The sequence below is a fragment of the Neoarius graeffei genome, chromosome 14, assembly GCF_027579695.1.
Source record: "Neoarius graeffei isolate fNeoGra1 chromosome 14, fNeoGra1.pri, whole genome shotgun sequence".
NCBI classification, from domain to species: Eukaryota; Metazoa; Chordata; class Actinopteri; order Siluriformes; family Ariidae; genus Neoarius; species Neoarius graeffei.
In genome coordinates this window covers 45,342,816-45,359,888 of record NC_083582.1, presented here as the reverse complement: position 1 = coordinate 45,359,888, position 17,073 = coordinate 45,342,816, and the positions used below count along the sequence as shown (strand labels likewise).

General features: G+C 47.6%; 1 protein-coding gene across 1 annotated transcript in view; it reads right to left on the bottom strand.

The window, feature by feature from the left end:
* Positions 1–737: 737 nt before the first annotated feature.
* The window catches only part of kcnj19b (potassium inwardly rectifying channel subfamily J member 19b), a 36,675-nt gene continuing 20,339 nt past the window's right edge, over positions 738–17,073 (bottom strand). Inside the window, exons 2-3 of the mRNA XM_060939777.1 lie at positions 1,694–1,910; positions 738–1,463 (exon numbers count right to left, since the gene is read on the bottom strand). Coding sequence (XP_060795760.1) covers positions 865–1,463; positions 1,694–1,910 — 816 coding nt within the window. The 3' untranslated portion in view covers positions 738–864. The remainder of the gene's footprint in view (positions 1,464–1,693; positions 1,911–17,073) is intronic.

Genomic DNA, 17,073 nt, shown 5'->3' with positions numbered 1-17,073 from the left:
CTAACCAGCTTATTGAAAATATAGATTTATCCGAAATAGATATGTGCAGATATGAAATTTTCATATCACATTAATTGCTTAAGCTTTTATCATCGTCTATAATATTATCACTATATTGTATTTCAGTAAATAACTACATATTTACTGGCACCTGTTTTGCTGGCAGCATTTTAAACAAAACCTCAGTAGGCATTGAATCAGCTCAGCGCCATTATATACGTCACCTCAAGCAAGCTGTGCATGTGACTTTTGTTGCACTGCGTTTTAGTTCAGCTTGGATAAAAACACAACTTGGAGTTTTAAATAGGACTATAGCTTGAAAAGTGAGATGACTAGTCAGCTCGTTCTCTTTTTTTTTGTTAACAAATTACCTCTGCTAAGAAATACACATGCAATGCTGCCTTCAAAATTGTGCAATATATCTTGCCTATCTTATGCTGCCTTTCAAATGAGACAGATGTTTTCTACCTACCTAACAAGATTGTGAATGTCAAATATACATATTCATTGCCTTATTGTATAACTGATTATCGGCACATGCCTAATCAGAACTAAAACAAGAGCATGATTTAGTTTGATCAGTCAAGCATACATTAATAAATAGAGTAGCATGATACATATGAATAGTTTACACAAAAACGAAAGTGTTAATTTAATCTCAATTGTGAAAATATATTAAATGCTGGCAGATGAAGATGTAATCAATTTGACAATGACAGACATGGCTGTTTCCTTTGTGTAATAATTTAAAAGAATCACAGTATAGTCCAGCTAAAGTCTGTATTGAATCTGTGTTTCAGAATTAGCTTTGCCTTCCCAAAGCCTTTCTATTCACCAGTCTGGGTCTGAGTTGTGGCTCAGGGCTCAGCGGTCCACATTCATCCTGCGTAGCTTCTCAGGCAGGTTGTCCTCGGGCCGGCCGCCAACCACTGGCAACTGGTTGAGGTTGGACCCTGGCACTGGAGTAGGTATTAGAGGCAGTCTGTGATGCTCCAGCTCTCCTGCTGACAGGACGTGTGGCTCTGCCTTCATCTGGTTGTTGGACTCCTCCAGCCTAGCTGACGAGCGCAGGGAGTCGCCGGTGTTGGATAATTTTTCAGCTGCTTGTGTACTGCTGGCTTTCCCGGCCTCTTTACCATTTCTGGAGCTCATACGCTGGAGCTTGCTGGGCAATCTAGAAGCCGTTCCTTCAGTGTGGGAGGCACCATCAAGGGAGAAGATGCGCTCTCTGCGGCTTCGTGGATCTCCTGGTGTTGGGGTGAGAGGGGGTGCAGGAGAAGGCAGGCAAGATGATTCTTCCTGTTCCTTTACACTGTAGGGAGGTGTGGGCACTTCAAAGGTGCTGTGGAACTGCGAATAGTCCACTCGGAAAAAACCTTCCTCCAAAGACATGACAGGAAGGAAGCGGTGCCCCCACAACACCTCATCCTCTGTGTAAGATGTCCGAGCCTGGCACGTCATACCTGAGAGAGAGAGAGAGAGAGAGAGAGAGAGAGAGAGAGAGAGAGAGAGAGAAGGCAATCAATCCAGCATGGAAAAAGATAGCACCACACAGACAAGCAGTGAAGCACTGCTTTTACCTTTGAGTGCATCTATATTTATCATGCTTTTCTCTGAACACATAATGGCTTGACATGAATCATTTAGGTCCCAATCTATTTTGTTTGTCTACTGATCTCAGTATGATGCTAACCTGTGGTTTCCACTATCCCTTCAAGGATAACAACAATCTCAAACTGCTCACTCATGAGTGAGCGCTGTGAGAGGTCGAAGAACGGGCTCTTGGGATTAATCTCATGGCAGATGGTGAGAGGAGAGACCAGGAAGAGTTGGTCAGCGCCCGTTCCAAACCCAACGTCCAGCTCTCTTTGGTCCAAGGGCAGAAACTCCCCCTCAGGTGTCTGACGAGACTGCAGTAGAGGTGACAGAATAAAAAATGCTGCTCAGGTAGTGCCCTTTTCAAAAGTGCTTTTCCCCTGGTATCTGGATGAGTGCCAGATTTTCTTCATGAACACGGGTGCCATGTGACAAATTCTCTTTTCATTCTCATCTAAGAGCACAGGGCTTGGAATGCACAGAACAATCACTTAGATTAAAGTGTGAATGAAGTCAATGGAGAGCTTAATGTGCTATTTCAGAGTAATACATTAACTCCAATGTGAAGACAGGAAAGGAGAGTAAAACCGTCAGGGAGCTGAACAGAAGCAAAATACTACCTTTAGCAAGTGTATCTGATTTTACCAATTAATCTTGAAGATCCCATGTAAGATACTGAAAATCTGTAATTTAGATTTAAGGTCATAAATCAACATAAGCAACACCCTGTTTTTACCATCTGCATTCTTGCCAAGCTCAATCCTCAGTGAAGACGTGCTGATGGAATTTTTAAATGAACCATTTTCTACTAATTCATGACAAATCAGAGCATCTTAATTTTTATATGATATAAATATTTTAATTAACTTAGAGTATGCATGCATGTATATGCTGATGACCTCCACCAACTTTGTTTTCGCCTCCTTTTTTTGGCTGTTCCTACCGTAACTCAAAAAGTAGTGAACAGATTTTGATGAAATTTTGAGGAAAGGTGGGCCATGGGCCAAGGAACAGTTCATTAGATTTTGATGCAAATATGGATATATATGTAAACAAAATAAATATTTGAATGTGTTAATATGTGGCTTGGTGGAGGTATGGACTCTACCAACTGCCCTTCTAGTTTCTTTCTTTCTTTCATTTATTTGTTTGTGTAAAGGACTTCTGGTCCTTTATGACCCACCATGCCTACTTGGATCAAAAGGTGCAGGCTATCTGTTGGCACCTCACATAGTGAAGGCTACATCAGGGGGCAGAGCCTTTTCTTATAAAGCTCCCCAGTTATGGAATAGCCTTCCAAGTAGTGTTCGGGACTCAGACACAGTCTCAGTGTTTAAGCCTAGGCTGAAAACATATATTTTTAGTGAAGTCTTTTGTTAATAGTTTTTATTAGCTAAAGGAGTCGATCTGGAGGGTCCTCAGGCATAGAGTTTTCTGGTAAACTGGGATGTATGGATCCTGTCTCCCCCCCACACTCACTCACTCACTTGCGTTTGTTGACGGTGGAGTGGCTGGCTGCTTTATGTCCCAGGGTTCCCTCATGTCTGTTTTACCTTCTGGCTCTTCCTTTTAGTTATGCTGTCATAGTTAGTTTTGCCAGAGTCCCTGCTTGCACTCAGTGCAAAACTGTTCTTACTCATTAAGTGACATTGGGCATACCTAACAACCCCCCTTCCTCTCTCTCTCTCTCTCTCTCTCTCTCTCTCTCGTCTCTTCCTTTTGTCTGTCCCTCTCTGTCGAGTTGAGTGTCAATACTGAGACACCAATGATGCTGACCTCTTCTGCTCCTCGGACCTGCCTGATCCATCCTGATGCCCTACGTCTGGCTGGAGTCTCATCACATCGCTCCTGTGAAGAATGGCCCCATAGGGACAGTTGAAAGTTGCACTTGGAAGATGGCTCTGGACACTTACAGTAATGCATCTATGGCTGAGGACTATAACTGACATGATAACTGTAGGACTGTAATTCTCATGAACAGTTTTACATTCAAGTTTCCATCAATGAACAGTTAATAACTTCAACAAAATAGACTTCATGCTAAAACTATAATGAATTTCCTGGTTACACAGTTATACTTTTTGACCATATAGAACACAGTTATAGAAGTGAGTTATTTATAATCACACTCTCTGTTATCACCCAAATGAGGATGGGTTCCCTTTTGAGTCTGGTTCCTCTCAAGCTTTCTTCCTCATGTCATCTGAGGGAATTTTCCTTGTCACCGTCAACTCAGGCTTGCTCATTGGAGAAAATTAGGGATAAAATTAGCTCTATGTGGCAGCGGGGGCGTGGTCAAGCGCCGGTCTGTGACAGGAGGACGGAGTCAGGGAAGGTAAGTGGCAGAATCACTACACCTGACGGCAATTAACCTGTGTTTGTGTGTGTCTTCCCAGTGACCGCGGCCTATTTAGGTAGGGAGAGCAAGAGCAGAGGAGCATCCCAGAACTAGAAGCCGGTTGTGTGTGTGTGTGTGTCTGTTTGGGTGTTCAGATTGTTCACTGAAAAGTGTGGCAATAAAGCCTCTTTTGAACCTGATCTCTGTCCTGCCATCCTCTGTGCTCCACCCACGCATACGGAACTGCCACAGTGGTGCCGAAACCCGGGAAAAATTGGAGCGCAGCAGCCGATCAGCCCCATGGAGTCCTCCCCGTTCACCGACCTGGTCCACGCCCTCGCCACGGCCCAGCAAAGCCAGCACCAGGTGCTAGTCACCCTCCAAAAGGAACAAGAGCAGCGCTTCGAGGCCCTGGTGCTGGCCCAGCAAGAAGATTGAGAGGCGTTCCGGCACCTCCTCGCGTCGGTGGGATCCACCAGCGCTCCCACCGCGGGCCCGTCCCCCCTCACCCTAACCAAGATGGGTCCGCAAGATGACCCCGAGGCATTTATCACGCTCTTCGAGCAAGTAGCAGAGGCCTCGGGGTGGCCGATGGAGCAGTGCGCGGCGCGCCTCCTCCCCCTGCTAACGGCAGAGGTGCAGCTGGCCGCGCTACAGCTCCCCGCCGACCGCCGGCTGGCCTACGCGGACCTCCGCCGGGACGTCCTCCAGCGTGTGGGGCACACCCCGGAGCAGCAGTGCCAGCGCTTCCGCGCTTTGCTCTTGGAGGAAGTCGGCCGGCCGTTTGCGTTTGGCCAGCAACTCTGGGACGCCTGCTGGCGGTGGCTGAGGGCTGACAACTGCGACGCCGAGGGAATCATCGACCAGGTGGTGCTGGAGCAGTTCATCGCGCGCCTACCAACAGGAACCGCGGAGTGGGTCCAGTGCCACCGCCCGGCGTCGCTGGATTGGGCCATCGAGTTGGCGGAGGACCATTTGGCGGCTGTTCCAGCGGCAGGACAGCAGACAGCCTCTTCTCTTCTCTCCGCTTCTCTTTCTCTCTCTCCCCCTCCTCCTGTGTCCCGTCCTCGCCCCATTCCCCCACCGTGGAGGCGGGGGCCGGCACCACCCCAGCCGGCCTGCCGCACCCACGGTGCCCTCCCGTTTCTCCCTTCTGTGTCTGTCTCTCCCCCCCCTCAGGTGAGTGAGCCCCAGAACACCGGTGCAGAGAGGAAGCCTGGGCCGGTTTGCTGGCGCTGCGGGTAACCGGGCCACCTCCAACAGCAGTGCACGGCAATGGAGGTGGGCGCGGTGGTTCGGATCCCCGACGCGCCAGGAGCCGCCCTCGATCGGGCCGGAGCGTATCGCATACCGGTGAGTATTCAAGGGGATACATATCAGGCGTTGGTGGATTCTGGTTGTAATCAGACCTCAATTCACCAAAGCCTGGTGCAAAACGAGGCATTGGGGGGAGCACAGGGGGTGAAGGTGTTGTGTGTGCACGGGGACGTTCACAGCTACCCTTTGGTGTCGGTCCACATTTTTTTCCGAGGGGAAAAATTTATAGTGAAGGTGGCGGTTAATCCTCGCCTTACCCACTCTTTAATTTTGGGGACTGATTGGCCGGGATTTCGGGATTTAATGACACACTTAGTAAAGAGTGGGTCCTGCCATTTAACAGGGGGAGGTCCCGGTGTCGCTTTGGCGGGAGCAGCTGTCACAGAGCCATCTACGTCATCTCCGTGTCAGAGTGAGGAGCCGCCGGCCCCTCCTCTCTCTGTTGGGGAATCCCTTGCAGATTTCCCATTAGAGCAGTCGCGAGACGAGACTCTGAGGCATGGGTTTGACCAAGTGAGAGTAATCGATGGTCAAACGCTCCAGCCGAACGCCACCCCGTCCTTCCCCTACTTCGCGATTATGAAGGATAGGTTATGCCGAGTGACACAGTACACTCAAACTAAAGAGCGAGTCACGCAACTTTTAATTCCGAAGAGCTGCTGGGAATTGGTATTCCAGGTGGCTCACTTTAATCCCATGGCTGAACACTTAGGGCAGGATAAGACATTAGTCCGAATAATGGCCTGATTCTATTGGCCGGGGATTCACGGCGATGTTCGTAGGTGGTGTACGGCGTGCCGCGAATGCCAGTTAGTAAATTCAGCGGCCATTCCAAAAGCGTCTTTGCGCCCTTTACCATTAATCGAGACCCCGTTCGAAAGAATTGGGATGGATCTCGTCGGGCCATTAGATCAGTCAGCACGAGGGTACCGCTTTATATTAGTTCTGGTGGACTATGCAACGCGATACCTGGAAGCAGTGCCCCTGCGCAATATCTCAGCACACAGTATTGTGGAGGCGCTCTTCCGCGTTATCTCCCGAGTTGGAATCCCAAAAGAGATTCTGACTGATCAAGGCACCACGTTTATGTCATGGACACTGCGCGAACTGTATGGGTTATTGGGGATTAAGCCGAGCCGCACCAGCGTGTATCACCCACAAACGGACGGTTTAGTGGAACGGTTCAATCGCACCCTCAAGAATATCATTAAAAAATTCGTAAGTGAGGATGCACATAATTGGGATAAGTGGCTCGAGCCCTTGTTGTTTTCAGTGCGAGAGGTCCCCCAAGCCTCCATGGGGTTCTCCCCGTTCGAATTATTATATGGACGTAAGCCGCGCGGCATTCTAGACGTGCTGCGGGAAAATTGGGAAGAGGGACCTTCACAAAGTAAAAACGAGATTCAATACGTTATGGACCTGCGTGCAAAACTCCACACACTCACCCACCTAACCCAGGAGAATTTGCGGCAGGCCCAAGAATGGCAAGCCCGCCTGTACAACAAGGGTACGCACCTTAGGGAGTTCACACCGGGAGATAAGGTACTCGTACTGTTGCCCACATCGAGCTCCAAATTGCTCGCCAAGTGGCAAGGACCCTTTGAGGTCACACGGCGAGTCGGGGACGTCGACTACGAGGTGAGGCGAACGAACAGGGGTGGGGTGCTACAGATTTACCACCTCAATCTGCTTAAACTCTGGAATGAGGAGGTCCCCGTGGTGTTGGTGTCGGTGGTTACGGAGAAGGCGGAGCTGGGGTCGGCGGTTCAAAAAGGGGCATTGGCATCACGTACCTCTCCGGTCCCCTGTGGAGACCACCTCTCCCCGACCCAACTCACAGAGGTCGCCCAGGTGCAGACCGAGTTTTCAGACGTGTTCTCGCCCCTGCCCGGTCGCACCGACCTCATAGAGCACCACATTGAGACGCCCCCAGGGGTGGTAGTGCGTAGCTGCCCTTACAGGCTACCCGAACACAAAAAAAAAGTGGTTCGGGAAGAACTCGAGGCCATGCTCGAAATGGGCATCGTCGAGGAGTCCCACAGTGACTGGAGCAGCCCGGTGGTCTTGGTACCCAAGGCCGACGAGTCGGTCCGGTTCTGTGTGGACTATAGAAAAGTCAACGCGGTGTCTAAATTCGACACGTACCCAATGCCTCGTACTGATGAGTTGCTCGATCGACTTGGCACTGCTCGCTTTTATTCGACACTGGATTTGACGAAGGGATATTGGCAGATCCCCTTGACTCCACTATCCCGAGAAAAAAACGGCCTTTTCCACACCGTTTGGTTTACACCAATTCGTCACACTTCTGTTTGGGCTGTTTGGGGTGCCCGCTACGTTTCAGCGGCTGATGGACAGAGTCCTCCGCCCCCACGCCACTTATGCGGCCGCTTATCTAGATGATATCATCATCTATAGTAATGACTGGCCGAGGCACCTCGAACATCTGAGGGCCGTCCTTAGGTCGCTGAGGCGAGCGGGGCTCACAGCCAACCCAAAGAAGTGTGCGATTGGGCGGGTGGAAGTACGGTATCTGGGCTTCCACTTGGGCAACAGGCAGGTGCGTCCCCAAATTAATAAGACGGCAGCAATTGCGGCCTGCCTGAGGCCCAAGACCAAAAAGGGGGTGAGACAGTTCCTGGGGCTGGCTGGCTATTACCGTAGGTTTATACCTAATTATTCGGACGTCACCAGCCCGCTGACTGATCTCACTAAAAAGGGGGCACCAGATCCGGTCCAGTGGACGGAGCAATGCCAGCAGGCTTTTTCTGAGGTAAAGGCTGCACTGTGTGGGGGGCCACTTTTACACTCCCCTGACTTTTCTCTCCCCTTTGTGTTGCAGACCGATGCATCGGACAGAAGGCTGGGGGCGGTTTTGTCCCAGGAGGTGGATGGGGAGGACCGCCCCGTCCTGTACATCAGTAGGAAGCTGTCGGTGCGTGAGGGGCGCTACAGCACCATAGAAAAAGAGTGTCTGGCGATCAAGTGGGCAGTCCTCACCGTCCGTTACTACCTGCTGGGGCGCCCTTTCACCCTCTGTTCGGACCACGCACCCCTCCAGTGGCTCCACCGCATGAAAGATGCCAACGCGCGGATCACCCGTTGGTATCTGGCACTCCAACCCTTCAATTCTAAGGTGGTCCACAGGCCGGGGGCGCAGACGGTCGTGGCAGACTTCCTCTCCCGTCGGGGGGGGGGCGGAGTCGGCTGCAGGCCGGACGGCCGCCCGGCCTGAGTCGGGCGGTGGGGGTATGTGGCAGCGGGGGCGTGGTCAAGCGCCGGTCTGTGACAGGAGGGTGGAGTCAGGGAAGGTAAGTGGCAGAATCACTACACCTGACGGCAATTAACCTGTGTTTGTGTGTGTCTTCCCAGTGACCACGCCCTATTTAGGTAGGGAGAGCGAGAGCAGAGGAGCATCCCTGAACTAGACGCCGGTTGTGTGTGTGTGTCTGTTTGGGTGTTCAGATTGTTCACTGAAAAGTGTGGCAATAAAGCCTCTTTTGAACCTGATCTCTGTCCTGCCGTCCTCTGTCCACCCACGCATACGGAACTGCCGCACTCATGTTTAAAGTCTTTAATTAATTTTTAATTTTCTGTAAAGCTGTTTTGCGACAATGTCTGTTAAAAGCGCTATACAAATAAACTTGACTTGTGATGTGGACTATCTGGGCTGTGAATAGAATTTTAACTTGTCAGTAGGTGAGTGATGTGGGGGGGCTGCCAATCCGTAGCCATAGTAACCATCTTCCCCCTTTCACTGTACAGCGTTGAACACACCAATCCCTGTACTCAATGCCATGTTCTTTTACATATTTTGGTGCCCCGTGTGAGGATTGGTATTGTTGGCTTCAGTGATTTTTGTAGCAATAACAGATAAATTTAGTGTTGAGCCATTCCAGGCCTCTACTCAGTAATAGGCTAATCAAGTGGAATTGCCAAGGCTATACCAGAGTGTATTTTGGGCTAACTGCAGTGTAGTGATAGTGTTGTTTAACTAATGGTCTTGTGTGTCAGTCATACTGTGAACACAGCTAGTAAGTGACTGTATCACCAGTAGCCATTGGTAGAAACAAGTACAGTTGCCATAGTTAGTTGGCGTATTTTGAGAGAGAGTGATAGTAAACAAGAGCCACAGGTTAGAAGCCTCACCTGTGCATTTTCTTATTTTCGCTGTTTGAGCACAGCCTGTCTGTTGTCGCCTCGTAGCCACGACATTAGCTTACATTAAAAGGGGTAGACTGAGCAATAGTGCCCACATCACTAGCTCATCAGGTGTAGGTCCGTGCCCGAACCAGGCAGTCAGGATGAGCCGCCGTAGTACCCCACATACGTCAGGAGGTGAGGAGGATATCCTTCCTCCTCTGGAACCTATTCCCCTCTCTGACCTCATCTCTGATCTCCTCAAAATCTCTCCTAAGGAAAGGGAAGAACTTGGGCAATTAACCCAGGATGAGTGTCAGACAGAGATTGACAGCTTGACACGATACGTGCAGAATCCCCAACGCAGTGTCATCACCATCCAAGAGGTGGTAGGCAGGTTATTTCTGCTCCATCACTAACGTACCTGTTTGCAGCTGGAAACGCTCCGGGGGGAGAACAGGGAGCTGGAAACGCTCTGGGAGGAGAACAAGGAGCTGAGTGCTAGCCGCAACCGGCTAGACGGAATGAATCAGACCCTGTGCGATGAACTCAAGCTTACCAACAATTCGCTAGAGGACTGTGCCCATAGACTCCAGCTAGCTGAACGGTATAGCAGGAAAGCTGCCAATGACTGGGCCCAGGAAGAAAGTCGAAAAATGTGCGCCAGGGCCCAAGCGGTGCTTCATGCACCATCCATGGTGGCAAAGGCAGAAACAGAGCCAGGAGCTGGGAGAAGGGCAGAGTCTGACACAGACTCCGAAGATTTCTTGGTTGGTCGCCAAACGCCCCCCCTTTCCAAACCAAAGCCCCAGGTTGCTACCCCCTCTCGCAATCCCGGTGGAGTGGAATCATGCCCACCTGCACTCAAGGGGCCCCCAAAGCTCCTGACCATTAAAAGGGAGAAGAATAAGAAGTATTCGGCAGTAAACCCCACCTATGAACACTCGTTCTCTTCCTTCTCCTCTTCTGATGAGTACCATGCGAGGTATCCCCCTCCATCAAACTCATCATCAAGTAGCTCAGAGAGCGAACCTCCCCAAAGGTCCAGGAGGACCCAAAGAAACCATTCCCCTGGCCTCCGTATGCACCAGCTTGACTCCTTTGCAAAGGACATCGAGCGATTTGACCCCGACAGCTGCAACTCCAACATTGAAGACTACCTGAGAGAAGTGGAACATTGCCTCTCTGACCTGCCCCAGGCCACACCAAGGGAGAAATTTAAGCTTATCTGGAAGACAACCAGTAGAAGCATTCATGCGTTCATCGAAACCCAGCCACCCCGTATCTGCGACAAGTACTCCAGACTCTACAACATTCTGCGTGAAGAGTACTCAACTTACACAGATGAGACATCGGCGACCATCAGCACCATTCAAATTAAACATAAACAAGCAGAACCCCCGCGAGAGTACTACAGGCGACTGAGGAACGCCTACTTCCGAGGCAGAAATGCACCAGGCCTGGAAGAAGACTGAGGTTTCAGATCCTTGTTTCTGCACAATCTTCACCCATGTGTGCGCACTCACGCTAAGGTGCTGACAAGGTGAGAAAACAATGCGGGAAATCAGCAGGGCTTTGAACCAGAATTTTTTTCCTATTGGTTCGTTCCGAACAGAAACAGAATTTTAACGTTTCCGGTTTTGGGTTCCACCATTAAATAGACGTTCCTGAACCGGTTAGAACAAAAACATTTCGTTCCCGGAACGGTTAATTACGTTCCCTGTCAGCTGTTTAACAAATGGCTATAAAGTTATGTCTCTGTCTCATCAAGCTTAAGCCAAATGTAGGCTAATTCTATTACAGCCTTCATTAAATAAGACAAGAAATAATTCAAAACAATTATTATTTCAAATGTTGGCGATTTGGATTCTCAGTATGTCTTCCCATCTACACAAACAGAAAAAGTGCCAAAAATGAAAGATAATTCGTTTAGTGTGTTACCAAAGGCTAGTCAGGCCCTATAGAGGGCTACCGCATGACGTCACCACGCTGCGAGATTTTGTTAGGCACCATATTGGAAGCCCAAGTACACATCTATGCAAGTACATACATACATAAAACAAACTACACCTGAAATGTAGCCAGGGCCGGTTCTGCCCTAATCTGGACCTGGGTGCAACATCGCGCAAACCCCCCCCCAAAAAAAACCCAGTCTAAATCAGGACAACCATCACATAACTATAACTATAAACATTTTATATCAACTATTTTAACTAAATGGGCTATAATAAATAAACCTGCAGGCAGCCACGGCGGGCTGCCTCAGAAAAGTAACCATTCAGTGACAACTGAAAGCCTGCAGCCACGGCGGGCTGCCTCAGAAAAGTAACCATTTGTCCTACCTTAAAACTCGTTTTGCATTTTCTGCCTCCTTTTTTGTATTTTCAACCCTCCGTTTATTTTCTTTCCTTTTCTGAAAACCCGATTTGTGTCCAGACATTTTGTTCTGCTACCAACGAACTAACTCGTCAGGTCTCGTCTCTCGAGCCCGCGATGATTCCCATGGGAAGGGCAACAACTGATACATTTTTACAAACAGCCAATAGGGAGGTTGCAACGTTCAGGCTCTTCTTTGCTCAGACACTCAGTAATTCACTTATTATCACATGGAGACGTGATAGCAGTCCACCTTCCCGCTCTCTCCATTCAGTCAGCGAACATCACACAGGAAGTGAACCCCAGCGGGTCATAGAAACTTGCGCAGGAGAAGAATGGCTATTTTATTTGTAGGCTACGGAAACTTTGAGGAACGAAATAAAAACCGGTATTAACCGGTTACCATTATTTTTAATAAGCGTTTCTGTTCCGGAACATAAAAAATAATAAAGTTTCTGGTTTCGTTTCTGTTCCATGTGAAATAGAAAAAGTTCCCGGTTTTCGTTTTCGTTCCTTGAACCGGTTCAAAGCCCTGGAAATCAGACGGATGGCCCAGATGACATAGGAGACAGTTGTGCGCCCAACCAACAAACTGGATGAGGACGTAAGGGTGCTCAACATGCAATCTCAGGGTAGCGCATTGTTGGAATTAGAGGGCTGTGAAGTACTGTCAGAAGGGTCAACCTGAAAACCAACCACCCAAAACTGCTTCCCACAAAATCACCAACAAGGCGGGTGGAAGAGCCCAGGAGAGCTGTTGGTTATGGTACCAATGACCTGAGCAAGCCGGATGGCCGCCAGCCACGAAGGGAACCGACCCACCAGGAGCAGAGTAATCGACAACAAGATCATTACCTCTGTGAGCCGCAGAGAAATCGTTTTGATAGGAGACCAAATGATCAGTCCAGTTATGGCCTCCAGCGTGGGTTCAAAGGCAAAGAGACTGAACCCAAGGGCCAACTTAGGGCAGAAATAGAAACCTTGAAGGAGCTCATGGCTGACATCAAGAAGCAGCTTGCTATGTTATATAAATGCTCCCCCAGTCCAAAGGGGGGTGGATAGCCCGTAGCAGCCTCACTCCACCTTTTCTTTTTTTTTACCTTGCATGCGTCACTAACCCCATAGGCATGCACCACCATTAAGTATTCACCCAGAAATCCAACAGAGACTGTTTGTCCAACAGGACCAGCTGCAGGGCCTAGGCAGAACCCTGCAGGGAACCATTCTCACAGTCAACATGCACTCGGCATTAATAAATAACACCCTGCACACTTTAGACACATTGTCAGGAATTGTACAGTCAGATATAACCCATGTGCATGTAATTAGAGATCTGATGCAGGACTTGCTGAGAGAAGTTAGTAGCTCAGTTAACAACTTAAGTGGTGGAAAAATCCCACCTTACCTAGTTCCTCTTAGCATGGTCGAGAACATACTGAAAGCTACCACCACCAGTAACGTATACACCTCACAAGTACATCTGGCATATAGTCTTGGCAGTGCTATTCCCATATTTGTTAACCCGCAAGACCTGGAAATAGGATTCATACTTAATCTACCCATCATTGAGAGACAGGGCATCTATAGGTTGAAATCTGTCCTAAACGTAGGCTTCTAAAAAGACAACATCCACATACATATCAAAACACCACCCATGTTAGTGTACCACGATGACAAGCCATCTCTCTACCTCATCCTTAACTTGAACATGTGCACCTCTACCAAAGATATACACTGGGTCTGCCCAAGCAACCCATTCATTAGGGACACAACTGAGCATTTGTGTGGACTGAGAACCGATGCCCCTGAACAAAAGTGCATCGGTAGTATGTCCATCAAGGATGAGAGCATTGAAACTAGGGTAGAAAGAGTAGGTAATTGATGGATAGTTAACACCCCAAACACTGAAATCCTGATGTCTTACATCCGGCATGACACAGTCACTAGGATGAAAATTCCCAACCAGACGGTGTTCCTCAATGTCCCACAGGGAGCTACCATTCATATAGATGACATTGCGTTACATCACCTCAACCCTGATAGATATGAGACCGAAACTGAAATGATAGATGCATTCCAAGGTCATGACCTGAACTTTGATGACACCCTTCAACAGCAGCTCCTGGCTGAAGGGACTAAAATGGTAAAGTTCAATCTGAAACCAGCTGGAATAAAAACCATATTCTCTAACCAATTAGTCAGACAGTCATCTAATCTAGGACACCCTGCTAGTCTGGTTGCCCTGGGACTCCTCCTCAGTGGCTGGGTCATCATGGCAGGAATTGCGTACATGCTATACAAACACATACAAACACTACAAACCAAACTTGACTCCCTAGTCAATGTACCTGACAGCTGGAAGCGCTGCAGTGTCTGGTACACCCCCTCATTGCAGGCCGCCACTTCCCCCTTTCACTGTACAGCGCTGAACACACCAATCCCTGTACTTGATGCCATGTTCTATCTCCGCCCATTCTTCTGACTCCCTGTAATGGTATTGGATACAGAGATAATACCGGATACCAAATACAGTGACGTCATGACTGTGCTTTAAACCCACGGCGGAATCAAAATTCTTTCTCTCTGGCGGTGGGTTTCCATGTGTGAAAAAGAGACGCCGTTGCATCTGTGCTACAGGAGAACAAAGGACAAAGAACGAGCTATTGATACCGGACCTTTAGCCAAAGTTCAATGTATTTGATCTTCGCATAGTTGTAATAATAACTGAACCAGTTAGTTACTGCAGCCCACGCAGTATTTTAAAGAGAAAAGGCAACCGGATCCCTTTTCCCTTTCGCAATGTTAACGAACTACAAACAAGATTCCTTCCAGATTATCGGACGACCGACGGGACACCGAAGATCTTCAGCTGACGAGCTGTAAAAGTGAAAGGAACAGAACTGTTTCTCCCTGGACCTGTGCTCTGTGTTGTCTTCAGATAACAGATAGCACACTTTCAGTCGCCAAGCAAGAGCGATCTCAAGTAAGGCTGGCATCTAGATTAGATTAGATAAAACTTTATTGATTCCTTTGGGAGGGTTCCCTCAGGGAAATTAAGATTCCAGCAGCATCATTACAGATAAACAGAGAAAAGAAATAGAGAAAAACTTCTAGATAAATTAAAATAAATTAAGTATTTACATATACAAATATAAAAGAATAAGATATGGGGAAGAGAGGAAGGGGGGAAAGGGGGAGAAGTGGGGTTAGGGTAAGTGTGTGTGTGTGTGGGGGGGAGCAGGAAAGATATTACACTTTATATTGCACATGATATTGCACATTGTCCGGTATTGCTTATTGTTAGGCTAGGCTAGGCTACTGCTCCTTCCCGTCCTCTGTCCTCCTGTTACCCCTCCTCCCCCCCAGAGAGGAATTGTACAGTCTGATGAATTCATTTATGGTTTAAATGTACGCATTTTGATTCACATGAAAGTTGGTCTTAGACCGCGTGTTGTTTGATTTACTTTACTATCTGTATTTAGTTAGATCGTGCATGCATTCTCTCTCTCTCTCTCTCTCTCTCTCTCTCTTTTTAACTTCCTCCGTCGCACCACACCTCTCAACATTGGGATTTCAGGAGTAGCTAAGGTTGAGTAGAAGTTTGGCTTTGAGGCCTAGCACAAAGGCTCGCGCATTCCATTCACAGCCTCACTCCCCTCCTCCTTATCGTGCACCTGCGCACGCCCTTTCTCCCTAGCTCCTCCTCATCCCGTTAGTGCGCAGCCGCGCACATACACACGCCTACACTCTTACACACACACATACTCACACACACACTCTCACACAGACACACATAAACACGTGATTTCCCTCTCACATTTTAACATCCACTCGCCCCTACACTGTAACACTTGCATATAGCTTATTACTTCTGATCCCCATTAGTGCCTTAGTTATCATTATATACATACTGATTATTACCTGTATACGTTGTATCACCATTTATATTGAATTATTCCTTGGCTGCTATTGTTGCTATATCTGATCAGTATTAGTTTGCTAATTCATGTCAACTATTTCAATAAATGGTATCTTTGGAATCAACTGTGTCCTGTCTATTGCTACAGCATTCACTGAGTGCCAACCTCTGCCAAACAAGTATTCTAATTGCCTTCGCCCATTTGGTTGTTATATGAATGTTATAGATCTAGAGTAAACGTATTACATTAGAGCTACAATACTCACTAAAACTATAGCAACATCACCACTAAGCTATTCCATTGATTTTAATAGTTTAGCTATAAACTATTAGACACGTGAATTAATGATTAATTAATTTATGAGACTGATCCCTTTTTACATGAGACTGATTTGATAAGCCTATTGCACCTACAGTGAGGATGGCCCTACACTAAAACTTCAAGTATATTATACTCATATTGTATTAAGAGTGCATTTATTTTTTTTCAAAATGTACTCAACACACTGGTTCTTCCATTAGTTCACAGGACACAATATACAGCCCACGTACAGTACCAAACTGAACAGTTAGATTGAATAACAATAACAAAACTATACATAGCACTTCCATAGATCTTCTTTCTAGCTATAAAACACTGCACAAGTGTGCAAACAGCACATGGGAACAACCAACATGAACAGAATTTAAAAATAAATAAATAAATAAACCTGTTCCATAATGCACCTGATTGTTAATAGTAAGGAGGTTACTCATTTCTGTATTAGTATTGCTCTCGGCAATGATGAGTACCAAAAGACATGTTCTCATACTTTTACTCAGTTAGAAAAAATGCTACTGATGCAATCCTAGTTTAAATCATTCCAATACGTAGTTTTAGAGTTGTGTCTTTGCATATGAACATAAGGGACTGGCGGGAGAGTGGGACAGAGCTGGCTGGGTGTGCTTGCTGCTCCAGATGGTGAACAGACTGAGCCGCACTCTTGATGGTGTACCCAGACCAAAGGGTGAGACTTTTCACAGGATAGACACTGTACCCACACATTATCCTCAGTGCTGTAAAAGAAACAGCTCCAATACAACCAGATACACATACTCATGCAGACATGTATATAACACATACTCACACACATGATGACTGAAGCATAGGCAAAGATTCCTTAACACTACAGCACCCACAGAGAAACAAGATGATGCCATCCATCACTTTGAAAAAAAAAAGTCTAATGCCAGCTGTTATTATTTCTGTCAAAGTAATTGCCCTCCTGGGGTCATACACCTGCTAATCAAAGTTAACTCTGCATAAAACCGGTGCCTTGCTGAAATATATTGCTCGCTTGATATTTATACAGCAAACATTATGAACATTTGTGTGCACTGCACTTTC